General features: G+C 42.7%; 1 protein-coding gene across 3 annotated transcripts in view; it reads right to left on the bottom strand.

Moving 5' to 3' along the window:
• UBN2 (ubinuclein 2) overlaps positions 1-26,843 on the bottom strand; it is a 105,554-nt gene that overhangs the window by 11,001 nt on the left and 67,710 nt on the right. For 2 of the 3 annotated variants that reach the window (XM_034774776.1, XM_034774782.1), the window contains exons 15-16: positions 1,299-1,545; positions 333-422 (exon numbers count right to left, since the gene is read on the bottom strand). In XM_034774776.1, coding sequence (XP_034630667.1) covers positions 333-422; positions 1,299-1,545 — 337 coding nt within the window. The remainder of the gene's footprint in view (positions 1-332; positions 423-1,298; positions 1,546-26,843) is intronic. The other variant, XM_034774790.1, reaches the window with a different exon arrangement.

Genomic DNA, 26,843 nt, shown 5'->3' with positions numbered 1-26,843 from the left:
TGCAATCTTAGGTCTCTAGCTTCCAGTGCAAGAAAGTTCACTACCTCCAAGATTTTTGACCTTTTGAGGCAATGGCAGTGACAACTTATGCATGAAAGACCCACCATTCCACTTCCACACATAAAACTGCAATAGCATGTGCACCATTTGCCATTACTGCAACCTGAACATTCCAGCCACTTCCTTTGTTGTCTTAGTTATCTTCAGATCATCATCAATCTGGTCCCCAGCAAGGAAGCTGAAGCCCAGATAAATTCTCAGGCCAAAAAGATAAATTTGCCCTTTAGGATTTTAACTTCTGAGAAATGAAGGAGGGGAAAGGATTTCCTTACCTGTGTAAGCTTGCTGCAAGTGAGCAGGCAGAGGTGAATGAGACAGCGTCGCTGCATGCTGGGCACCTGGCTGCAAACCCTTCAGTAAATCTGAATGAAATGAAAAGATTGAGGGAAAAAAGCAGGAATTCAAACCCAATGTATACAAGAAGGCGGTCATGTTTAAAAAAAGCAGCCTCTTATTTTCAGAGCTATATTGAAGGGCACTACATAAATAAGTATATGCACATCAGCACATTCGCATTACTTGTTTTAAGCCAGATTCCAAACCTTAAATGAGATATCAAGAATTACATGATAGCACTATCACATGTGGAATAAAGGGCCAATGGGTTAACATCACCAAAAGTTGGTCCATTCAGTCATGTGTTTTATTCAGTACCCGAGCAGGGGGCATGTTAGAAATGCAATCCTTTGGACTATTTCAGTACACAGAAAGGTCCTATTGCCTCCAATAATAATCCAAGTGGAAAATCTAAAGGCTTTTTCTACACTAGGAGATAATCAATCCTGTCCTGGTCAATATTCCCCTTTGCAGTTAAAAATGGTTCTAGTATCAGAGGCTCTGTGTGAGCAGCTACTGAGGGGAGCATAGCTGTGACCTTGACCAAGTGTCTTTGCATTACCAGTCTTTTGATTCATTGCTTTGTAAAACTTATAGCACAGAAACTGCTCTAATAAAACTGTGCTCTCTCTTCTAAAAAGGTGGGACAAACGAATACAAAAAGCAAGTTCAAATCCTACTGTATACTATGAACATGTTAGTGCTGGTCATCTTCTTGAAGAAAATTGTGACTATTATATAATACATTATAACACTGTACTTTGCCCAGTCCAACTTTAAAGGAACTCAGGCAATGGTGTTTCCATCACTTCCTTCCCAATTTGAGTTTGCAAAGTATGAAGTAAGGAAGGATGCAGTTACCGCTGAATTAGATTGCAGTGTGAATAACTAGTTTCACTTACTTTGAGCTAGGCTGTGGTGGAAAGCCGCTGAGGTAGATCCCGAGGTGGTTGTTACTCCAGCTGTGTCCGTCCCAAAGCCAAGCAGCTCCAAGGGAAATTGGAAGGGTACAGTCACAGGAACAAGGCCACCCAGCATCCCAAAAGGGGTCAATGGTGCAGACGTCACATTCTGATTGGTTACAGACAGGGGTGATGTCATAAGAGTCAGAGGTGAGGCATTTGCCAGTAACGATGCTCCTGCTGTTGACTGTACAGAGACAGGGGTTACAAATAATAACAAATTTTTAAAAGTATAACTGTAGCACCTAGGAGCCCTAGTCATGGACCAGGACTCCACTGTGCTAGGTGCTGTACAAATAGAGAAAAAACCATCAGTTCCTGATCCGAGGAGTTTACAAGCAAGGCCCTACTGGGACAAAACCAAGAATAGAAAGTTAACAGAATTTAAAGAATTGGAATGTTTTTGTTATATCTGGTGTTCCTTAAAATACCAAGCTGAACTCCTTAAAAGTATCTGCTATTAATGTTTGAGTTTTTCTTCACATTGTTGGCTTGTTACATAAGCACAGTTTTCACTTTTATAAGATTCAGGCATAATGACATTCTTGTTCATCTCTTGTGATTGAAGGGTGACCAGAGGGCAAGTGTGAAAAATCGGGATGGGGGTAATAGGTGCCTATATAAGAAAAAGCCCCCAAAATCGGGACTGTACCTATAAAATCGGGACATCTGGTCACCCTATGATTGCCTTCAGTCTAGGCATAACACCATTTCTTTGTTGGTTGTACACGAGGAGATTACTCAGAGCTCTAAAGAAGAAAATTTTCCATTAATTTTTTGCATTGTTATTTTTAATTTAGTAAGGTAGCTCTGAAATTTTTGGAGGCATGGAACCTCTTCCCCTTCAAAACATATACTTTGAAAACACTGAGTACAGCTTTTTGATTTCATAACAAGATACTTACAATAAGGAATCCTGAAAGCCACAACTCTATTTAAAAATGGCTCAATTTCAAGAGATACATGGCACTGCAAATAAGTGGCCATAATCACACTAATGAGAATTTCAGAAGGAAGGCAGGAAAAAAAAAATCTTGCTCAGAGAAAATATAATCTGCATACCATTTGATATCCAAATTACATTTGTGTTAATTTCATCTCCAGGTTGGAAGCAAGAAGAGCCAAGAATATTCAGGTTTCAATACCCTCCAAAATGCATTAATTAGCCTGCCATCTAAATACCAGCAACTGTCCAGCTCATTATAGTTACCAATTCTGCAAAGACACAGAAGTCATATGATAATTCCCTGCCATTGCACAGGCTTTAGGCATTAGTGTACCTCAGTCCCTTCTATTCTCTGCCTCTGGCACACAGTCTCCTGTGGGCTGTAATACTTGGTCTAATTTTGGTTGTTGGCTTTAGTGTGTTAGTGCTGGTGGCCTGTGATATATAGGAGGTCAGGCTAGATCATCTGGTGATCCCTTCTGACCTTAAACTTTATGACTAATCTCTTCCAACTGTTTTCTTGTGAAACGTCTGAGAAACGGAGACAAGCTTTCCAGCACATTCAAAAGTAAACAAATCCAGGCTCTGGCAGAGTAAAGGGCAGGGAAGAACATTCCGGGACTGAAGACATATACAGAGAGAGTTCCAGCTCAAGTGCCTCTGATCTCACCTACAGCTGCAAGGCCCAATGAAAGAGGTGACCTCTGGTAACTCAGACCCAAGCCATTTACAGCTTTAAAAGGTCAAAACCAACAGCAGCTCATGAAGCAGCAGTAGGACAAGCTATCTCCACTTAATAATCAGGCTGCCATTATTTTGGACTAGCTTCAGCTTTGAAAGATTGGCACTGAAGCTTGGTGGAGAGTAGGCTGTGTACTGTTGGTGGCTTGCGGCGGTACATAAGGTTCCCTTTGGACTCCGAAGAGGATTCTTCTCTCGGCGACAACGGTGGAGTGCTACCCACTTCTGCCTCTATATGGTGCCAGGGATCTGGGGACTGGTGGCATGCCAGAAATAGGGATGCTGGGATCAGGTAGGGCTTGCTCCTAGATGGTGCTGCGGGACCCAGTGCCAGCAAGGTGCCTGACGCACCCTGTTCCCTCCTGCTTCCAGACACTGGAGCTGGTAGGTGCCCCACTGGGGTTGGCGAAACCGGAAGAGAGAGAAGGTCCCTAGCCGCCTGAAAAGCCTCTGGGGTTGATGGTACCATCAGTCCGTTAGCACCATGGTGGCTTCCTTGTGTCTATGTAGGGTCCCGCACCAGGTTCAATGCCCTCGGCGTTGGTCCGGGGGTAGAAGAGTGGCCCAGTATGGGTCTCACTAAACTCTGATCTCGCCACTTGCCACTCTTCTGCACCAATGAGCGCCCTCTCAGTGTGCTGCTTCTTATGTTTCTTCCTCAGCACTGGAGATGGAGAATGGTGACGGGAAGAGCTCAGTGCCGGGGAAGCACTTCACATCGACGCCAAAGTACTCGGCGCCAAATTGGAGCAGCTTGGCTTTGAGACCGGTCTGAGGGCAGCTTCCATGAGGATAGCCTTCAGTCTGATGTCCCCCTCTTTCTTGGTGCAGCATCTGAAGTCCCAACAGATCTGGTACCTGTTCTTCACACGAGTGTTGCCCAGGCACTTTAAGCAGCTGGAGTGCAGGTCACTCACGGACATAGGCTTGCCACAAGAGGCACAAGGCTTGAAGCATGGGGATTGAGGCAGGCCCAGCCTCTGAGGCGAAGAAGTCCCTCTACAATAGGAACTAACTAGTCACACTAAATATATACACTAAAACTTCTTGAAACTATATACACTACACTATGACAACCACAAATGTAGAAAAAGTCTGAAAACCACTAGGAAGAAGCCTTTCTGAAGTAAGAAGGACTGTTCCAACGACCACCACGGGTGGTAAGAAGAAACTGCGAGGGTGCAGGGCCAGCAGCACCCCTTATACCAGCGCATAAGCGTGCAGCTCCAGAGGGGGCTAGAGCGGCCCAATGGATACAAGAGAAAAATCTCCAGCAATGGGGCACGTGGTGCACACACACCTAAGATGGAAGGGACATGAGCAACCATTCAGAGAAGAAAAATTACTTTTCAAAGATGGCTGCTAGGTGCCAACACCACCATTGCCATAGATTTTATGGCCATAAAGACCATATTTTTTGATCTGTGCTGACATCCTGCACAACGCAGGCCATAAAATTTCACCAACTGATTCCTGCATCAAACCTATATCTTCTGGTTCAGCCACATCATCTTTTAGAAGGATATTCTGTCTTGATTTAGTTACTTCAAGCAACAGAGAATCCACCAATGGCTAATTACGCTAACTTAAAATTTTGTGCCTCACTTCAAATCTGAATTTGTCGAGCTTCAGCTTCCAGCCATTTGATCTTTTTATGCCTTGTCTGCTAGATTAAAAAGCCTTCAACTATCAGAAATCTTCTCCCCATGAAGATAGCTAGACAGTGATCAAGTTATCCGGATCCAACCGTCTCTTGGATAAGCTAAATAGATTGATCATTAATGTCCCACCATAAAACAGATTTTCCAGACCTTGAATTGTTCTTGTAGCTCTTTTCTGAATCATTTCCAATTTGCCTTTTTTGAAGCATGGACACAGAACTGAACACAGTACTCCAGAAATGGTCTCACGAATGCCATACATCTCTTCCTACTCTACTCAATATTCCCCTGCATATGCAGCCAAGGATTGCCTTTGCTTTCTAAGTAGCTGCATTGCATTGTGAGCTCGCATTCAGTTGGTTATCCACCATGACCCTGAAGTCCTTTTCTTCAAATCACAGGCACCCAAAATACATTTTCCCATCCTATAAGTGTGACCTATATTCTTTGTTCCTGCATGGATTTAGCTGCAAACACGTTTGAGTGAGCCCAGCTTACCATGCAATCCACATTGCTCTAAAGAACTAACCTGTCCCCATTATTTACTGCTCCACTGATTTTAGTGTCATTTACAAACTTTACCAACAATGAAGTTTTCTTCCAGATCATTGATAAAGATATTGAATACTTACTCAAGATAGTTAAATCCAAAGCAGACTGCAAAGAGTTACAAAGGGATCTCACAAAACTGGGTGACTGGGAACAACATGGCAGATGAAATTCAATGCTGATAAATGCAAAATAATGCACACTGGAAAACAATTCCAACTAAACATACAACATGATGGGATCTAAATTAGTTGTCAACACTCAAGGAAGATCTTGGAGTCATTGTGGCTAGTTCTTTGAAAACATTTGCTCAATGTACAGTGGCAGTCAAAAAAGTTAACAGAACGTTAGGAACCATTAGGAAAGGAATAGATAATAAGACAGAAAATATCCATGCCATTAAATAACTCCTTGGTATGCACACTCCTTGAATACTGTGTGCAGTTCTGGTCGTCCCATCCTAAAAAAGATATTAGAATTGGAAAAAATACAGAAAAGGGCAACAAAAATGATTAGGAGTATGGAACAGCTTCCATATAAGGAGAGTTTAAAAAGACTGGGGGACTGGTCAGTTTGGAAAAAGAGATGACTGAAGGGGAATATGATAGAGGTCTATAAAAATCATGAAATGTGGAGAAAGTGTTATTTACCCCTGACGTCACCTAAGGAAATTAATAAAGCGGCAGATTTAAAACAAACCTAATGAAGTACTTCTTCACACAACACACAGTCAACCTGTGGAACTCTGACAGGGGATGTTGTGAAAGCCAAAAGTAAAACTGGGTTAAAAAAACGATTATGTAAGCTTATGGAGGATAGGGCCATCAATGGCTTCTAGCCAAGATGGTCAGGGACACAACCCCATTCTCTGGGTGTCCCTAAACCTCTGGCTGCTAGAAGCTAGGACTAGACAATGGGATGGATCTCTAAAATTGTCCTGTTCACTCCCTCTGAAGCACCTGGCACTGTCCACTGTTGGAAGACATAACACTGGGCTATATGTACCACTAGTCTGACCCAGTATGGCCATTCTTACGTTCTTGTGCATAGAATTGGACCAAAGACAGATTCCTATGGGACTCCACTAGAATTATTGCCATTGGACTCCGATTCCCCATTTTCAATTCCTTTGAGAGCCATCAGTTAACATGTTATTAATCCATTAAATATGTATGGGATTGGTTTTGTATAGTGCTAATTTTTTTTAATCAAAATGTCGTGATATCAAGTCAAATACCGTTCAGAAGTCTAAGTTACTTCAATTACCGTTGTCAATCGAACACCCTGTCTGATCTGATGGATCAGTACAGGATTGTGTATGTAACGTGGACCACTAAGGACAGAGTTCAAGACAATTACATTGCTTTTTTCCCCCCACTTGATCTCAGCTTGATCATACAAGAAAACTTTGATATTCTCAACAACAGCTTGGTTGGACAAAGGAGACAAACCTCCATACTTAATCTGGAGAAGCTAAAATAATCAGAACGATCAAACCCATAAGGTACGAAGGTGCTTGAACCACTGTCAACTTTCTGGTATCACTCATTGCTGGGTGGTTGTTTTAAGGGGCTGGGGGTTATTATAAAATATAAACTTTCATTTAAAACAAGTTACTAGCTTCCTTCATTGTGAAGAAAACCTTCCCAATGTGAATGGCAATTCTGTCCTGAATCTACAGACAGACTGAACCACCACCACAGCAAAATAATCCACATTATTATTCTGAAACCTAGTTGTGTTCATCCTTTAAATATTACTATAAATGGGTCACTGCCAAACATAACATTCCTCTACCAAAGAGCTCATCAACTAAAGGCACAAGTGAAAACAAGACAGGGGAGGAGACACAGTTGGCTTTAGTACTTTCTTGATACAGAAGTTGAGGGGAGATTATTGTTTATTAATGGGAAAGGTATTTCAGACCTATCAGGTGGTGCAGAAAGCAGCAAAGAAGGTAGTGGAAGGAGATGAAGGCAAAAAAATGACCAGGGTGAAATTATTGAGAACCATAAAGGTGAAGAGAAGCTTGAACTTCATACAGGAAAATAGCAGGAACTATATAGCAGGAAAATGCAGAAATTTGAGAAGCAAGAAACATGGTCAGGAAAAGGAAACTGCATTTTAGATTAACTGGAACAGGAAGATATCCAAGTCTGACAAGCTGGAGAGAAGGTTGCAGTTACTATGTTGACATTCAAATGGTCATAATTTACTATTTTACATTTTAAGGGGGAAAAAATCAAGCCAATGTAGTTATGCTATGTGGCTGGATGTTCCATTAATTGGAAAAGACATTCCACAGAAATAAAACTTCCAGCCTTCTGCAGGTAATAGCTTAATGGAGAAAGTATCAAGTATGAAATACCTATTCTTCCAGGAATCACAGGTTCATATTCTAAGTCGACTCAATCAGCTCCTTATCCTTCTGAGACAGATAAATTGAGTGTCAGACAGTTTACTTTCTGTTCATCTGTAGAGAAAACCTTAATAATCAAGCTCCTGTCTGCTTCATGTGCATTTCAGTAGATTATGTGTATTTTTACTTGCACTGTACTTTAACAAAAGTGCATGTGTCGGGGAACTGAAGCCTTTAATACTTTGTGTACATCCTGTACACATACATAATACATGCTTTGATTAGTTGGCGTTATACAAGGTTGTATATGGTTTTCTTGATTTGAGGTGCAATAAACAGCATGTTTTAAAAAGCGTATTGCTGCTTATGACAGATAGCATATATACCCATCCCCACAAGTCATATGTTATAAAATGCTGCAGCTGTTTAATAGGAAGTAAAGAATCTTTCTAGGTGTAACTGTAGGACTAATTTTTGGTTTAGGTAGGCAGAATGCAATTACCCTAATTGGAATTTGGCCAAATAACCAGAGCCATTGTCCCTACTCTTCCAAAAGTAGCATGGAATCTTTAACTGCGATGAGTGGTCAAGCATTCTATTTTACATCTCATTCTAAAGATGACACTTTGACAGAAACCCAGCACCTCACAACAGGATACTGTGCTATTGGTACAGTAACAGCTCAGTGGGAAGAATATCATTCACTAAATCATGAATACCTTTTATTTACAGAAGCCTGGGTATTCTTTAATAAAAATTAATAACTGTATTTTGCTCTTATATAAATGCTTTTCATCTGTAGATCTCAAAGCAATTTACAAAAGGAGGTATCAGGTCTACTCAGCAAGCCAGTGGCAGAACCGGAAATGGAACACAGGTCTTCCATGTCCCAGTTTAAGTGTTTTATCCACTAGATCACACAGTCTCCCAAAAATGAGTTGCTCGGTCTCCTCTTTGGAAGTTTCTAATGCAAACTCTGATCAGGTACGACCATTTTGGTTTACATCTGAGGAGATTACAGCATAAGATGGAAGGGGTAAAAGCCATATGGTAAAACTAAGCAAAAAAACCCATACAGCACCAGCACTCCCAAGTATTACACTACAACCAGAGTGCATACATCAGAATAAATCACTGAGAACAATAAGGGAAAATGTCAGTTTCAAGCTTGCAAGAGGGTGACTAAACAGAAAAAATAAAGCTATTTTGAAAGCTGGGAGAAGGATTTTAGTGCATCTTTAAAAATTTCAAATAAACTGCTGCTTGAGGTTCTACGGATGTGACATTAAAACACAACAAACTTTCTCAGAGCACTCTGATCAATACCATGGGTACACAACGGCAGTTTGTTTAAAAGGATTTCTTTGTTCACACTTTCAAAGCAGACTTGAACAGTTGGCTTGCTGGCTGGTTTGTAAGTGCTGCAAGTTTATACTGGCTGGATGAGTTAATGAATAAGAGGAGGTTACTTACCTGTAACTGGAGGTTCTTCGAGATGTGTGGTCCCTATTTGTATTCCAATTGTGGATGTGCGTGCAGGCCATGCGCCAGAGGGTTTTTCTGTTGACCCACACGTCATGTGTCTCCTTGTGCTCCCAGCCAAGGTTATAACAGGCCGTGCGGGTCAACGCCTCTCCAGTGACCCTTTTACCACTGATAACTTTAGTCCACAGCAGAGGGGATGGAGGGCAGTTATTGGAATACAAATAGGGACCACACATCTCGATGAACCTCCAGTTTCAGGTAAGTAACCTCTTCTTCTTCTTCGAGTGATGGTCCTTGTACGTATTCCAATCGTGGGTGAGTAGCGAGCAGTAATCAGTGTGGAGGTGGATACATGGATGCAGGAGGAAACGCAGCTTGTAGTACAGTACAGTACACGGCAGTGTCCACAGCCAGCTGCTGTGGCCTCCTCCCTGAGGTGCTTTCTGAAGTGAAGTTGTTGCACCTCCCAGCTCTGTGGCGGGAAAAGCAAACAGCAATATGGGTTTCCCTGAGGCAGCACAGACAGTGTTGGTGCTCATCATTCATGGAGAACGAGCGAGGGCAGGAAACACAGTTCTTAAACCCAGGATTGGAAGGCATAGTCCATGGGAGGAGGAGGAGGAGGACGTCGTCGAGGTCAGACGCCAACCAGGGAAAACTATCACTAAGTAACTATCAGAATTACGTAAAACTATCTACACTACAAAAAACAACAAAGAAGAACTATATAGGCGGTAGAATAAAAGTTCTCTTAGTGTAAACACTAAGATCGCAGAGGAACAGGGATTTTAACTCCAGCCATGTGGCAGTAAGAGGGAACTGGAGAGGCATCAACCTGTATGGCTTATCATAACCTTGGCTGTGAGCACAAGGTTACACGTGAGCAGGTCAATGGAGACTGCTACGAAAACCTACTGTCTCTGGTGCATGGCATGCATGCGCACCTACAATCGAGATACATAATAGGGACCATCACTCAAAGAATGCAGGTTTTGGTTTCATTTCCTCCTCCCTACAAACCTTTGGAAATAAAACATCATCATCCTTCATTTTGGATACAGTGGGCATGATTCTCCACTTCTGGTGCATTAGGGATACTCTGTGCCTCTCTGGCAGTGCAAAACAGCCCTTAAAGATAGGTTAACCAGCCACATGTTGGCCCATCACCCCAACGTTGGGGGAATCTCGCTTGGCATAGAGCCACTATCTTCCTTCTGGACACTGGGACAGGGGCATGGCCAGTGTTCCATTATGCCTATGATTCAAATTATGAGGTTGGCTTAAAAATCTGTTTATTTTTCTTCACTTTCTGATTTCTGAGCCTTTAGGTTACACATGGGTCACATTTTTAAGCTTTTCTCCACCAACATGAAGGCTAGAAACTTGCTTAAAAAAATGTAAGCTGAGATTTTTATGTAATAACATGACTCCAGGAACTGGAGCTTTAAGTAAAATACCGAATACTGTGAGATTTGCGAAACAATTGTGAAAGCTGACAACACAATTATGGTTGTTGAGGACCCTGGCTGCTGGAGTAAATTAGAACGTGTATGTTGGGGACTGGACTGGTGCCTGATGGTTAGGGCGGGGAGTACAAAGCTACCCTTGTCCCTACCCTGATTTTCACAGAGTGCTCCTTGGACAGACCCAAAGGTAAGGGCCAGAGTGTGTTTGATGTGGAAAACATTAGCCTGGGGAGTCTGCAATAGAGCTTAAAAGTCTTACAAGTAATACACATCTCAAACACACAATCGCCTTTATTAAATGAGGATTTCCATGGACCAAAAGGATCTGTGAGTGGGGTGGGGATAGAGGACAATGCCTCACATCACCCAACAGCAATTCCTGCAATCAAATAGAGTTCTACAAGACCAAAATGTTGTTGTGAATGTAAATAGATATAAAGCAATAAAAGGGCAGGCAACAATAGTAGGGCAGGGGGATGTGGAGGGTTTAAAGAGGAAGTTTCCAGAACCCAGACAGTGTAATGTAGGTATTCCCATCTGACACAAGGGAGAAGAAGAAAAGACATACATATATTTAAAAATCTATCATCTAGGTTTCTTATTAATTAGAGAAGAGGACGACATTGTAGAAAAGCTAAATGATTTCTCTCCCGTTTTCAGCATGGAGGATGTTTGGGAGATGCCTCCCCCCATTCCCAGTAATAAAGATGAAGCACTGTCAGAGATTGAAGTATCAAAAGAGGAGACACCTGAATACACTGATAAATTAAACAAGAAGTCTACAGGATCAGATAGTGTATATCCACCGATTCTGAAAGAACATCAGAATGAAGTGGCTACGTGGTTAACAAAAATATGCAATCTCATCCAAATGAGCAACTATACCTGAGGAATGGAAGATAGTAAATGTTGCACCTATAATTAAGAAAAAGATATTAGATATCATCCTAGAAGTTACAGAACAGTGAGCCTTACTTCAGTACCAGGCAACTTGGTTGGAAAGATAATTTAAAAGAGAATTATTAAACACTTATCAAATTCATCTATGAAGGAACAGGCCAGCACAGCTTCCTTAAAGATGTCATGCCTTCCCAATCTACAGAAATTCTTCATGTGTGTTGCAAAAACAGTGAATAAAAGAAAACCAGTTGACAGTTTATTTGGAATTTAAAAAGCCTTTGGAATTTCAAAAAAGCTTTAAGTAGCCACAGCGTACATTGTAAAAGTACTCTCAGGCATTAGAAATTGGCTAAATCCTTATCTATATTAAAAGCTGCATCTGTTTAAAATCACACCTTTAGTTAAAGTTAAATTGGAGAAACTCTGAATGTAGGGAAGGCTAAGAAACAAATATGAACAGTAAGAATAAACTCTTACTCTTTGCTATGGCCAACGTTTAATCAGTAAGTCCCCAAAGATCGATACTAGTGTGGACAGGTCTCCTTTCCGGGAGTGTGCGAGCCTCTTGCACATATCAGCATGACGAGGAATAGCTATCAGTGAGCCTGGTGCCCACCCCAGTCGGCAGGGCTGAGGGCAGCACAGCCACGCTGGAGGAGCTGTCTGGGCTAGGTGCTTGCTCCTGCAAGCAGTGGCCTGACATGCTGCTGCTTTCGCCTCTGCAGTTCCTGGCCTGATTGCTGGCCATGGCCCTCCTGGTCTCTCTCATTGTCACTAAAGTCTCGCAGCATTATGGATATAAATTGTGTATCTGCACAGGGCCTCATACATGGACCACTAATTCAATTTTGTATGGCACGCTACTTTTTCACAAGCCTTTCAATAGTTTATTTTTATTCTGGAATTTATCATTCTGAGAAAACACACTGAACACTTTACATTTTAATTTTCCATTGTAAGTGTTACCAATTCTCTTAGAATGCTGAAAATAAATGCTCCTTTGTCCTCCTTTCCCATATTTTTAGTTGACTTGGAAATTAACTATTTGTTTGCTTCTTTGTGTATTAACATCAATTCCAACAGAGCAAAAAAAAGTGCGCTCATACATATAATCCAATCCTACAATTCTCAACTGGGGTTTAATGCAACTAATAACAGTGTTAGTTAATTGCTTCTACTGAGTCAGAGAGCACAAGCAATTGGTTTTTTGTTGGTACTATTTTTCAAACAGCTGCATGACATTTTCTTAAATGGGATATTCATTAAAAGAGGAGCTAGTAGTGACCCCAGTATTAGGTTACCTGGCTTTAAATTATAAAACTTTCAACTTTTTAAAGAAGTTCTAATACCTCCATTATTTGCATCAGGCCTTTACAAATTTGGCAGGGAGAAAGCCCTCGCGATAGAAAAGTCTGTTTTCTTTGTCTCACAAAATTCATTCAGTTTTAACTGAGATGTAAGCTATTAAAATGACCATTTCCCTTCTGTCACTTACACTCCTCAGAAAAATTTTGATAGCACACTAAAACATAACTTAAGAACCATTCTAGAGAGCTGGGTTCATGCTGCCATCAAGCAGCAGCAACAACACAAACCAAACGGGAATGGTTGGGTGCTACTTGAGCACTGAGCCAGGCTCCTCCCTGGCCCATGGACATGAAGAAAGAAAATGATTTAATTGCATATGTTTACCAATGTTAGGAATCTGGTAATAAGAGAAATCAGAATTTAAACATTTATGAGCATAAATTCAGCCTAGTTGGTAGTGCTCAAACCTGGTGGGAAGATTCACATAATTGAATGTTAAAATCAATGGTTATAAACTATTTATGGAGCACTGATTGGACAAAAGGGGAGGGGGTCAAAAATGGCATTAACTGTTTTTGAGTCATTGACAACTTAGAAGAAAATGATCTGGAATGCTTACAGATCAATATCCTAAAAGATAAAGCACAAGATGGGGTACTAGTTGTGGTTTCCTACAGACCACCAAAATCACACTAGAGAACCCTTGACTGGCTCCGTAAGCATTATCTATACTGTGTTGGAAAGAAAGCTGAATTATTATGGTGGATCTCAATCTGAGTGACATGTATTTACAGTCTCATGATGCCCATAGCAGAATAAGTGGTCTTTTAAAGGAGATGAAACCAGCCCCAACTGTGAAACTTTGCTCATCTCCCCAGGTGGAAAAGATTAGCAAAGTCACACGACAGGCAGATCATGGGTCTAAATCAGTCCTTTGAGGTCGAGATAAATACGTTACTTACACTATAGAAACTGTAGTTCTTTGAGATGTTGTAGTCAGTGTGGATCCCATTGTAGTTGCACATGTGCCGCTCATACATGAGACTGAATTCCTTTCATTAGTAGCATCTGCTGGGGCTGTGCACATGCCTGGAGTCTCCTCATACTCCTGCACAAGTGCATAAAAGAGGAGGATGGCTGCAATCCTCCTTCTCTCACAATTCAAAGCCTGTGCAGCTGAGGACTCAGAAAAGCAGGGATGGAGGGCTAATTGTGGAATCCACACTGACTACAATACCTCAAAGAACCAGTTATGTAGGTTGAATAACAGTATTTTCCTCATCAAATGTGTGTCAGTGTAGATCCCATTGTAGGTGGCCTGGAAAGCAGTATTCTCCTCTGCATGGCTAAGAGGACTATCAGTTCTGTTAATCAAATAAAGATTTAAAGATAGACGTTCTGGGTCTTCTGAACTTGACATCTGCCCTAGCTGCCATATGAAGTGCATAATGTTTAATGAAGGCCAGTGTGTTACATCACATAGCTGCCTTACAAATCTGTGAAATTGGCACATTTCTGAAGCAGACTGATGAGGTCCCCTATGTTCTGGTGGAATGAGCCTTGACATTCAGAGGCAGAGCTGGTAACAGGTGGAAGTACACTGTGTAATCAACTTGGAAAGTAGCTGAGAAGAGATTAACTGGGCCATTTGATATACCTGATATGGCCACAAAGACAAGGAGGAGAGCTAAGGGCTCAGTCCTGTCTAGATAGTAGAGTAGGGCTTTGGAAGTGTCCAGGGTATGGACTTTTTCTCCTGGAGAGGAGAGTAGTTTTCAAAAGAAGTCTGGTAAGGTGACTGATAGTCTGATTCAGGTGAAATCTTCAAACTTGGGAATGAACTTGGGCTTTGTTCTCTTCACAGGGAAATGATGGTGATATGACATACACGGCAGTCCAGCCATAAGGGCTTGAATATCACTGATCCTATGTTGACATAATGGTGACTAGAAAGACCATCTTGATGGTAAGGTGGTACACTGAACATTCTGATAGAGATTTGGAGAGAGGCTCCATGAGCTACAAGAGGATAACACTGAGGTTCCAGGAAGGAACGTGTCTCTAACTGGAGGGCAGGCATGGAGAAGGCTCTTGAAGACTCTAGACACTCTGGGGTGAGAGGTATCAGAGTAGCAGCCGTGTTAGTCTGTATCCGCAAAAAGACCAGGAGTACTTGTGGCACTTTAGAGACTAACAAATTTATTAGAGCATAAGCTTTCGTGGACTACAGCCCACTTCTTCGGATGCATCCGAAGTACTCCTGTTCTTTTTTCTGGGGTGAGCGTAAACAGAATGTGACTGAACTGGTGCAAGATGCACAGATATTGCTGCTAGATGGACTTTGAGAGAGTGAAATGTCAGCCCTGACTGTTTCAAAAGTAGCACATAGTACAGGATCATGGGATTGGGGCTTTGACCAGATTCACATAGTTCTAAGTTGGCCATATTAAATAAAAACCAAACCAAACCAAAAAAATGTTTCCATTTCAGAGAGTAGGTTCTTCCTGTGGAAGCCTTCCTGCTCTGCACAAGACTCTCTTGCACCTGTCTGGAGCATTCCCTGTCAGTGATACTCATCTAGCCAGCATCCAAGCTGTCAGATCCAGCAATTGTGGGTCCAGATGCAGCATCTGACACCCTAGATACTATATCTGGGTAAGAGGGGAGGCAAATGGGAGCTTGGCTGGACATCTAGTGTAAGTGTGATTGCCAAAACTGTCTTGGCCAGCACGGGGCTATCATGACAGTGACCTTGTCCCATCTGATCTTGGATATTATCCTGGGGATCAGGGGAATCAGTGGGAAGGCACAGAGGAGAGCATGAGACCACTCAAAGAGAAGTGTCTGGCAGAGATCCTATACTCATGTTGCCCCCTAGAGCAAAAGGCTTCACATTTGGCATTCTCTGCTAAGGTGAATAGGTCTATGATCAGGGTACACCACCTCCAGAATATCAGTCCAGGCTGGATTTCTGCAGTGACCACTAATGGTTGGTTACCATGTTTCTGCTCAAGAAATCTGAAATGTTGACCCCTGGGGGATGAAGAACTAGTGATAGACAATACCTCCATGCATCACCTATCAGGATCTGCACTACAGAGTTCCAGGTAGGAACACAATACTGGCTAGCCTGATGGCCCTTAGTGCTAGATCATTCCTGGGGGGATTGGTCTGGCTTTGAGCAGGGGGTTGGACTAGATGACCTCTTGAGGTCCCTTCCAACCCTGATATTCTATGATTCTATGTTTAATTTCAGATGATTTGGGAACTACACTTCTCATATTTGGAGGTGATTCTGGTGGTCAGCCCAACCTGTCCCTAAGGCATCCATAATAAGCGTCACTGTCAAGGAAGGGGCTGAAAAGGACAGTTAATTCTTCACAGTCACGGTAAGTTCTAGCAGACTGCGGGTGGTACTGTAACTAATCCGTAAGTATGGTGTTTGTCTAGGGAGTACACTGTTCTTTGCCTGTGGTTGTTACAGCACAGGCTAAGTCTGGAAAGTGACATCACATTAAGTATACACTGGCATGTGTCCTAGAAGTGCTAGGCATGTGTGAACTGTCATAGATGGTCTCACCCTTGTCTCATGTAAAAGGGACCTGAATCTGTCTTCCAGCAGGTATGCTCATGCTGCCTGCACGTCAAGTAGTGCTCCTATGAATTCTGTCGCCTATGGTGGTGAGATTTGCAATTTTTCACAGTTCACCAGGAGCCTTAATAGAGAGACTAGGGATAAACAACTTACTCCATGGCTGTCTGCCTCATCCTGGGGCTTTCCCCTGAGCCTGTTGTCCAGGTATGGGTAGATATGAAGTCCCTACCTCCTCAGATGTGCTGATACTACTGCCAGGCACTTGGTGAATAGTTGCAGTCTTGTGGAGAGTCCAAAAGGTAGAACTCTGTATTACTAATGTTTGAGTACCACCATAAATCTTTGACACTTCTGCAAACTGAGCGAATAGCAACATGGAAGTATGTATCATGCAAGTCAAGAGTCATGAACCAGTCTTGAGCTCGGAGAAATAGAATAATGGAGGTGTTACAAGCCTGAATCTGAGGTGACTTATGCATTTGTTCAGTCTCCTGAAGGCTAAATTAGGACAAAGTCCTCCTTTCTTCTTTGGAATGAAGAAATACCCAGCAGAGAAGCATCTTCCCCTTTATTCCTGAAGCACCTCTTCTATGGCTCCTACCCAGAGAAACAAGGCCACTTCTGTTTGTAAAAGGCTCCTGGAATGTCTCAGTAAGTGTAATGCACTGTCTTATTTAACTAGGAGTGCTTGGCAAGTGGCCACACACAGCTGGAGTAATGTTGAGGTGTAGGACTTTCTCCTGAACAGATACAATTGTTTGGGATCTTTATCTATTGGTGTGTTCTTGACCAAATGTAATTTCTCTTGGGCGGGGGAGACTACTAGAGAAACAGGGAGGGAGTGCGAATAAAAATACTCACACCTGGAGAGTGACACCTGGTATCCTTTTTCAATACATTTTGTCATGGTACAATGGCTGGTGTTTGCATAGAGCTTTAGTTTAGTCTAGTAATCCCTCGTTTATAGGGATAGCAATTTGGGCAGGGCCTGCAGCTGATAGGATGTTGAATAGTCTGTGATACTTCTCCGACGTGACCAAAATCTCCATCTTCAATATGTCTTCAAATTGTAATAGGAGCCCCTGAAATGCTTTAATATTTTCCAATGTCTGTATTGGTGCCAAGGCAACTGCCTCATCAGGCAATGAGAAGAGGTCTTTAGGAGGCAACACTGGGTGTTAGTGGGTCTCTGCATTCAGGTCCCATTCTTCTGGGTATTCTGGTGTCTGGTGCCTTGTCAATGAAGCTGTAGTGGAGGGAGATGATCGTTTCTCTCTTGAAGGGGGAAAGTGGCTCCTCAAGGAATGGGAAGACTGAACCCAGTAGCCCCAGAAAGGTAATGGAAGCATACCATACAGGTAGGAGGGTGATTGATAGACAGAAGAACTCTCCTGGTAATGCCACTCAGGGATGGTATGGGACATGACTCTCTTCTTGGTGTGTGAGAAAAAGTGTGCTCCGATGAGGAGGAGTAACTGAACAGTATAGCCCTGTCAATGCCAGAGCTCTTGTCTGTACTTGTAGGTATCTTTATGTCAATGACTGTTTCCACTACTCATTTCCCCAGTTCTGGGATTGATGCCGGCAATGGGGCCTCTGGTACTGGGTCTGGTATCAAAGGAGTCTGCTACAATGCAGTTTGCTCTCACACATTATTCTTCGGTCCTGAGCTTCGGAAGATTTATTCAACAATACCTTCTGATGCCTCTCTGCATGGCATGGGAGGAGACAGAGCTCTTCCTCAAACTCCTACCCAGATGTTCTGGGCAGCATCTGACAGTGATCTGTTTCAACATCTGAGGCAATGCCTTAGATATCTATGGCCTCAATATCTATGTTGCTGTCAGTGCGTTTTCTTTGCTCAGTGTGGCTGTCTCTGCTGAAGTCTTAGGGGGTGTCACCTGCCTACTCATTGGAGCCCTGGTTGGTGCAGGTTTGGCTGGTTCCTGAGCCTGGATTTTCTGGGTCTGATGCCATCCTCCTAGGTTGTTCTAAGAGATGAAGCTTAAGCTGTATGTCCCAAGATTTTCTTGGGATGTAGGATTCACCCAGGCAAAAGGAGGCACCTGTAGTGCTCATCTTTAAGTGGGATAAATCTGTCACACAATGGCAGGGCTTGAAGCCCACTAATTTTGATTCTTCCATCTTATACAAGGCAATCTACAGAAGGGGTTCTAGTCAAAGGATTTCAATTTGGACAAAGATAAAAGAGCCCAAAAGGTTAAAAGTAAAGTTTTAAAGGTTGCTTTGGAATTTTTCAGAAGTTTTGATGAAACCATGCTAGAGTTATCAGCAGATAGGACGGCGCTAGATTCAGTCTCGCTGCTGTGGGTGCTAAAAGGGAGCTGAAGGATGGTCGCAGCTGCCCCACCCTTTATGCCCTTGTGTGGGAGCATGAGGCAGTTCAGCTCAGGGTGCATGTGCAACCCCAGACAGACACTGCTAATGGAGTGCATGTATGCCTACAGTGGGATTCACCTTGACATATACCTGGAGAACAGAATCCTGTGCAGAGCCAAAGAGAAGAGAAGAAAAGATTTCAGTTAGAAAGCCCTGGGAGCTGCTGCTCAATAGAGAGCAAGGAGAGACTCCAAAGAGCCGAGAAAGAGCTCAGGGAGAGACTGAGCAGCACTTGGGAAGTACTAAAAGCTGGGCCCAAAGGGTGGGCTGAAGAGTGTCTAAAACTTGAAGACAGACCCTCAGGGTCTGGGGTGGAAGACTTTTGTATTCCGACCTCCAGTCTGGACTGTTTGCTGTAGTGACTTGGCACTCCAAATAAGTCATTAAAGAAAAAGTGCACCTTACTCATTTGGAGGGCCGAGTCATTGCAGCAAACAATCCAGGGTGGAGGTAGGGAGATGCAACCTGAGTGAGGGGAAACCAAGGCAATGGCTACCCCAAAGCCAGACTGGGTAAGGCAGTGCTGCTACAACTGGTGTAGTTTGCAGAATTAATCTGACAAACCCCTTTTAGTAAAAAGAAAAGGATGGAGGACATTCTACAACTCCTGGAGAGCCAACAGAAGCAGGAAGATGCATGGCTGGTACCCAGGAGCTATGACAGGAACACCAATGTCACCAGCAGGAGACGAATGTCCTGGTGTGTTTCAGAGGTAGAAAACCTGTAAATCAGAGGTTTGAGTGCCCTGGGTGGCAGTGCGAACACTGGGAGTGGGCTCAGGAAAAACAACCTCAGGGACATATATAAGAAGCAGAGGCACTGAAAGGCAGAGACATAGAGGGGTAAGGGGCTGTTTGAATGTTTCAGGTCTGGAAACGTGGATCACTACTTCAGGAGGGTCTTCCCCTTGAAGACCTGTGAATATGGTAAGATAAAAGGAAATAAATCCCCAGGCAGAGAGGTGAAAATGGGGAAACTCTATAACCTGCTGGCAGAAGCAACACAGCAGGCGAAAAAGGGGCCTTCTCTAACCAAGGGTGGAGAGAGGGGACTGGATAGAAAAACCAAGAGGAGGCTCTATGAACAGGAGAGGACAAGAAGCTTAAGCTGGAAGCTGAACATAGCAAGCTTAGAAAGCTCATAGGGAAAGCAGAGCAGCTGCAGGCTTAGGCAAAGGACACCAAGCAGAGAAGAGAACTGGTTAGAGCAGGGGTGGCCAAACTGTGACTCCTTTACAGTCAAAGTGCAGCTCATGGAGCCCCCCAGCCCCCCATTCTCTGGGTATCAGACTGGGGGGAGGGGGGAGTTCAGGGCTTCTGCCCTGCAGCAGGATGGCGGGACTAGTCATTTCTGGCAGAAGTTTCTGCTCCTCAACTCTCAGTAGGCACCCTCACCCCCCAGCAGCTTGAGTCACGCCCTCCACAGGCACACACCTCCTCTTACCCTCCGTGGTTCCTCCCTGCAACTCCCAGGCATTTGCCATTGCTTCTTCACACAGAGCTAACAGCTGGGAGCTGCAGAGGTGGACCACTGCTTTAACTCTGCGAGGAGAGGCAGCAGCTCCCATCAGTTTGACACTGCCTCTCCCCACGGCCATCGTTCCCAGCTTGCCCAGCTCCAGCAGCTGCTATGCAGGGAGGGGGCCTGGTGGCAGCATGTGACTGAGTGAGGCCTGGTAAAAATTTGGGTGGGCATGTGACCCCATGTGCCACCCCCGCTGCCACGTTGTCTCTGGCTTCTGCACAGCGAGGAGGGGTTCTCGAGGCTTCAGCACCGCAGGGTGTGCCTGCCGGGGCTCAGTGCTTCAGCAGGAGCAGGACTGAAGTCCCAAGCCCTGGCAGGCTCTCGAACTTCTGAAGATTGTCGTATGCAGCTCAGAGGGTCAGTAAGTTTGGCCACCCAGGGTTACAGGAAAGAAAGATCAGAGCATTGAAACATCTTATGGAGTGTGGTAAAACTGTAGGCACCAAGACCTTCATCGATGGTGAGACATTCACCCTCTTGAGCCAGCATATGGAGAGGCAGCATTATCTGTGGGAGTTTTGATTTCAGTTTTTCAAAGCATCCAGGCAATAGCAGCATCAAGGAGGTCCAGCAACTAGAGTGGGTCAACTGCCATAGATACAGAAAGGAAAGAAGGCATGGGCACTGCCAATTGAGTGCACTGATTGTGAGCAAGTGGGACATGGAAGATGGGTTTGCCCTATATGAACAGTGACTGTAAGCCCTGCCTATTTGCACATAGCATCAAGAAAATGTGAGGCAGCCTAGAATATTAAAGATACTGCAGGCAGAGAAGCAAACTGTCTAGTGTCAATGGAAATGAGGTTCTGGTAGATATTGAGAGCTTGCCTTGGGATGGGCAAGGCTTTGGACAGTCACATGACAAGTAGGTCATGTGGTTAAATCAGGTGGAGATAAAACAGAAGCCTGTGGAAAGCCAAAGGGAAGAGAAGGAAAGACATCAGGCAGAAAGCCCTGGGCATGGCTGCTCGCTAGAGAGTCAAAGGAGCAGCAAGGCTGAATAAGCAGCTCTAACACAGAGGGTCTCTGTAGCTCCCAGGCAGAGGGCCTGGGGCCTGCAGGAAGCCAGCAAGGAAAATTTGAGCATAGAGAGCAAGTCTGCTAGAGGATAGCCTCAGCAAAGACAGGACTACAAACCCTGCACCAACGATTGTGAGCAAGCGAGGAAGACTGGGTAGGAGTTCATGCTTCTTTGAAAACTTAGTTAATAAACACAGACCCCAAGAAGGGCTCTTACTCAATACATGAAATGTTATGTTGAAGTTACTGGGGAAACTGAAAAGAGAAACAGAAGTAGCAGCTAGTCTGAAACCAGAACGGGTAAGGTGGCCCTACTATATGGCTAGTACTAAAACATTCTAGGAATTTCTAAAATTAAATATTACAATTTCTTAACTCAAAATCTGTTGCATCTAACATGGGGCAATTCTATATTAAACCTCATCTTGACAGATAAAGTGGAATTGATCACAGAAATAAAACCTAGTGGTTGCTTAGGTGAAAGTGATCATGACTTGAGAGAGTTGTATTTTTATGTGCAAACAGAAAGGAGTCCAAAAACCATTAATACAAATACTGGGTGCTTTAAAAGGCCAATTCACAAATCTGAAAACAATTATGACCCAAATCACTGGAAGAAAAATTTTTAGAGAAAAATGTGAATGATAATTGGGAACCATTTTAAGAACATTTTATTAAATGCCCCCCAAATCCACAAATAGAGAGGGGAAGGGGGGGAAAAAAAGGACTACGTTGGTTAACCTGGCTTATAGGGGAAGTGAAAGCAGCTATAATATAAAATAAATGGAAAAAAGAAGATGCTGATAGCAATGAATATAAATTAGACAATAGGAACTGTAGAAGAACACTGTAGAAAATACTGTAGAAAAATAAGGAAAGCAAAAAGCACACAAGATAGAAATCAATGGCCAGCAGAGATAAAGATAGTAAGGAAGAGGTGGTTTGGGGGTTTTGTGTGTATTTTTAAAAATATATTAGGAACAAAAGGAATCCTAATAATAGTATTGGTCCATTACTAAATGGAAATGGTAGAAATGCCAAAAATAATGCAGAAGAGGCAGAAGTGTCCAATAAATATTTCTGTTCTGGCTTTTCCCCAAATACAGATGATTTGTTCATATCATATGATTATAAAATACTTATTCCAGCAGTAACTCAGAAGTTAAAACAGCAGCTACTTGAGGCATTTTTAAATCTGCAGGTCTAGATATTGTGCATCCAAGAGTTTTCAAAGAGCTGTCTGAGGAGCTGAATGCACCATTAATGTTGATTGTCAGTAAGTTGATTGTCTTGGAACAGTGGGAAAGTTCCAAAGTACTGAAAGAAAGCTATTGTGCCAATATTTTAAAAGGGTAAACACAATGACTTGAGTAATCTTAGGCCTGTCAACCCGACATCAATTCCAGACAAAAAAATGGAATAACCAACACAGGACTCAATTAATAAAGAATTAAAAGAGTAATATAATGGAAAATAGATCTTGTCAAAATAACAATCTCTTTTTCTGATAAGCTTAGAAGTTTGGTTGATAAAGGTAATGATGTGGACATAATAGACCTCTAAAGGCATTTGACTGAGTACCACATGACATTTTGAGTAAGAAACTACAACTATGCAAAAATCAACATGGCACACATTAAACATTAAAAATGGGGTGACAGGTCTCAAAATGTAATTTTAAACAGGGAGCCACTGAGCAGGTGTGTTTTTAGTTGGGTGCCATAGGGATCAGTTCTTGGTCTTTTATTATTTAATTATTCTATCAATGACCTGCATACAACCATTACTGACAAAGTTTGCAGATGACAGAAAAACTTTGTGAGTGGTACATAATGAAAAGGATACAGATACACAGATACTGAGCAATCTGGATTGTTTGGAAAGTTGGAAGAAAGCAAAACATGCATTTCAATAACCAAACGTAAAATCATACATCTAAGAACAAAGAATGCAGACCATACTTACAGGAAGGAGCATCTATTCTGGCAAACAGTTTCTCTGAAAGAGACTAGGGGATCATGGAAATAATCAGTTACACATGAGCTCCTAGTGTAACATTATGGCCAAAAGGGTTAATGTGATCTTTGGATGTATAAACAGTGAATACTGAGTAGGAGTAGAGACGTTATATTAACTCTGAATTCAGAACAGGTATGACTGCTACCAAAACAGTGTGTCCAGAATTCAAGGACGACATTGGAGAGGGTTCAGATAAGAGCCACAAAAACAATTAAAGGATTAGAAAATATGCATATAGAGAAAGACTTGAGCTCAATCTAATTTATCAGAGAGAAGGTTCAGGTGTGAGTTGATCATAGTGTATGAGTACCTATGGGAAAGAAAACTTTGATAATAGGGGCCTCTTCAATCTAGCAGACAAAGGTAAAACAAAATCGAATAGCTGGAAACTAAACAAATTCAGTCCAGAAATGCGGCACAAGTTTTTAACAGTGAGTGTAATGAACTATTGGGATAACTTAGCAAGGGGTTGTGAAAATCTGGAAATTTTTAAACCAAGATTGGATTTTTTATTTTTTTAAAGATAGTCTAATTCATAGATTCATAGATTCTAGAACTGGAAGGGACCTCGAGAGGTCATCGAGTCCAGTCCCCTGCCCGCATGGCAGGACCAAATACTGTCTAGACCATCCCTGATAGACATTTATCTAACCTACTCTTAAATATCTCCAGAGATGGAGATTCCACAACCTCCCTAGGCAATTTATTCCAGTGTTTAACCACCCTGACAGTTAGGAACTTTTTCCTAATGTCCAACCTAGACCTCCCTTGCTGCAGTTTAAACCCATTGCTTCTTGTTCTATCCTTAGAGGCTAAGGTGAACAAGTTTTCTTCCTCCTCCTTATGACACCCTTTTAAATACCTGAAAACTGCTATCATGTCCCCGCTCAGTCTTCTCTTTTCCAAACTAAACAAACCCAGTTCTTTCAGCCTTCCTTCATAAGTCATGTTCTCAAGACCTTTAATCATTCTTGTTACTCTTCTCTGGACCCTTTCCAATTTCTCCACATCTTTTTTAAAATGCGGTGCCCAGAACTGGACACAATACTCCAGCTGAGGCCTAACCAGAGCAGAGTAGAGCGGAAGAATGACTTCTCGTGTCTTGCTCACAACACACCTGTTAATACATCCCAGAATCATGTTTGCTTTTTTTGCAACAGCATCACACGGTTGACTCATATTTAGCTTGTGGTCCACTATAACCCCTAGATCCCTTTCTGCCGTACTCCTTCCTAGACAGTCTCTTCCCATTCTGTATGTGTGAAACTGAGTTTTTCTTCCTAAGAGGAGCGCTTTGCATTTGTATTTGTTAAACTTCATCCTGTTTAATTCAGACCATTTCTCCAATTTGTCCAGATCATTTTGAATTATGACCCTGTCCTCCAAAGCAGCTGCAATCCCTCCCAGTTTGGTATCATCCGCAAACTTAATAAGCATACTTTCTATGCCAATATCTAAGTCGTTGATGAAGATATTGAACAGAGCCGGTCCCAAAACAGACCCCTGCGGTACCCCACTTGTTATGCCTTTCCAGCAAGATTGGGAACCATTAATAACAACTCTCTGAGTACGGTTATCCAGCCAGTTATGCACCCACCTTATATAATTCTTTAATTAATTCCTGTTTGAAATCCTATGGCCAGACTAGATTATCAAAATAGTACCTTCTGGCCTTATCTATGAACCATAATCCTCAAACTCAGTGAATGGCCCCAGCATCACATCCACCTTCCTTGGTGGGGGCACCACATGGGGCAGGAGCTCCCCCAACTCCTCAAGCAGGAAGAAAAAAAAAAAGTGGGCCAGACTCCCCCATAAACCTCCAAACTCAGCTTATGGTGCCTGTAAATCCCTTCTTACTGTGGCATAAACAGACTTTTCTTGCTGCCAGCTAATATAGTGAGACCTGTCAATGCTACAAGTCTTTAGCACTGCAGCACAGATTTAGGGTTCAAATCCTGCTGCTGATGCATTATGAAGGAGGCCATTACAGATGTACATAATATCTGTTTTTGCTTTTTTCTTTTAAAAAAAATCTAGGACACTACATACAAAAAGTCATGTTAAAGGATTAATATTTAGGTTGCAAAATCAAGCTCTCAAGAAGTTAGAAAAAGTCAAATTTATGGTTGTCTATGCAACTTGGGCACATCTTCACTACCCGCCGGATCGGCGGGTAGTAATCTATCTATTGGGGATTGACTTATCTCATCTAGTGAAGACGCGATAAAATCAATCCCCGATGGCTCTGCCGTCGACTCCGGAAATCCACCGCAGCAAGAGGCGGAAGCGGAGTCGACGGCGGTGCGGCAGTGGTCGACTCGCCGCCGTCCTCACAGCCAGGTAAGTCAACCTAAAATACGCAACTTCAGCTACGCTATTCACGTAGCTGAAGTTGCGCATCTTAGGTTGACCCCCCCACCCCGTAGTGTAGACCTAGCCTTTAAGTCAGCACAGTTGTGCATATGCATTATGATACAGTGTTTAATTACATGATCACAGGGTCTATTATTTCCTACTTTCTTCAGTGCAGCAGGGATAGTAGAGGAAAGATGTGTGCCATGAATTTGTCACGCAAAATTGTAAAAGCATAAACGATAGCCTATGGATAAGAATGTGGAGAACAATATGTTAACAAAAGGTAGTTATTTCCATTCTAGCTTTACTCAAATGTTAACCTGAGAACTGAAAATCTCAGATCTGGAGAGATGATTAATCTGAGAATCTGTTTTGCCCAAACCTGCCAGTAACCTAATTATTCCTACGAAGTGGAACAGAATACTCTGGAAATTGTAAATTCTCTTCCCTGGTTAGTGGTACCAGAGCTTCGTCAAGTCTGGCCAAGGCATATTTTCAAATTCTATTTCATATGAGCAACTATGAAGGCTAATCTTACATGGGCTGTTTTTATTCATGTACAAGCAAATCTTGCCCAAGCCCTTTCTACTTAGTTCATTTCCAGGATATATGTGTACTCCTGGGCTTTCATATTCCTTCTGAAAGTATTCCATAGCATAAACAATACTATGTACACCTCTACCTCGATAGAACGCTGTCCTCGGGAGCCAAAAAATCTGACCGCGTTATAGGTGAAACCGCATTATATCGAACTTGCTTTGATCCACCGGAGTGTGCAGCCCCGCCCCCCAGGAGCACTGCTTTACCGCGTTATATCCGAATTCATGTTATATTGGGTCGCGTTATATCGGGGTAGAGGTGTATTAGCATAAATATTAAAACTATGCTGGTTATCCATCAATTTAACAGAGGTCACGCTTGCTATTCTAACCCTACACAACTTAATTCTCATTGTGCAAGTCAATCCTGGAAGAGTGGCAGCAGATGTACTTGACATGCTTCTTTATAGTGCCATTACAATAAAGGAAATCAAACACAGAAGATGTAGACAGGAATGGCCTCAGTTTACCAATGCTTGATCCCACTGCAATCTCCAGAAATACCATTAAGTAGTTGTAGTCCACAGAATCGAACATCTCTCTTCTCAGTGTTCT

This window comes from Trachemys scripta, chromosome 1 (genome assembly GCF_013100865.1).
Source record: "Trachemys scripta elegans isolate TJP31775 chromosome 1, CAS_Tse_1.0, whole genome shotgun sequence".
In the NCBI taxonomy this organism is placed as follows: domain Eukaryota; kingdom Metazoa; phylum Chordata; order Testudines; family Emydidae; genus Trachemys; species Trachemys scripta.
This window is presented reverse-complemented; position numbering and strand designations above follow the sequence as displayed.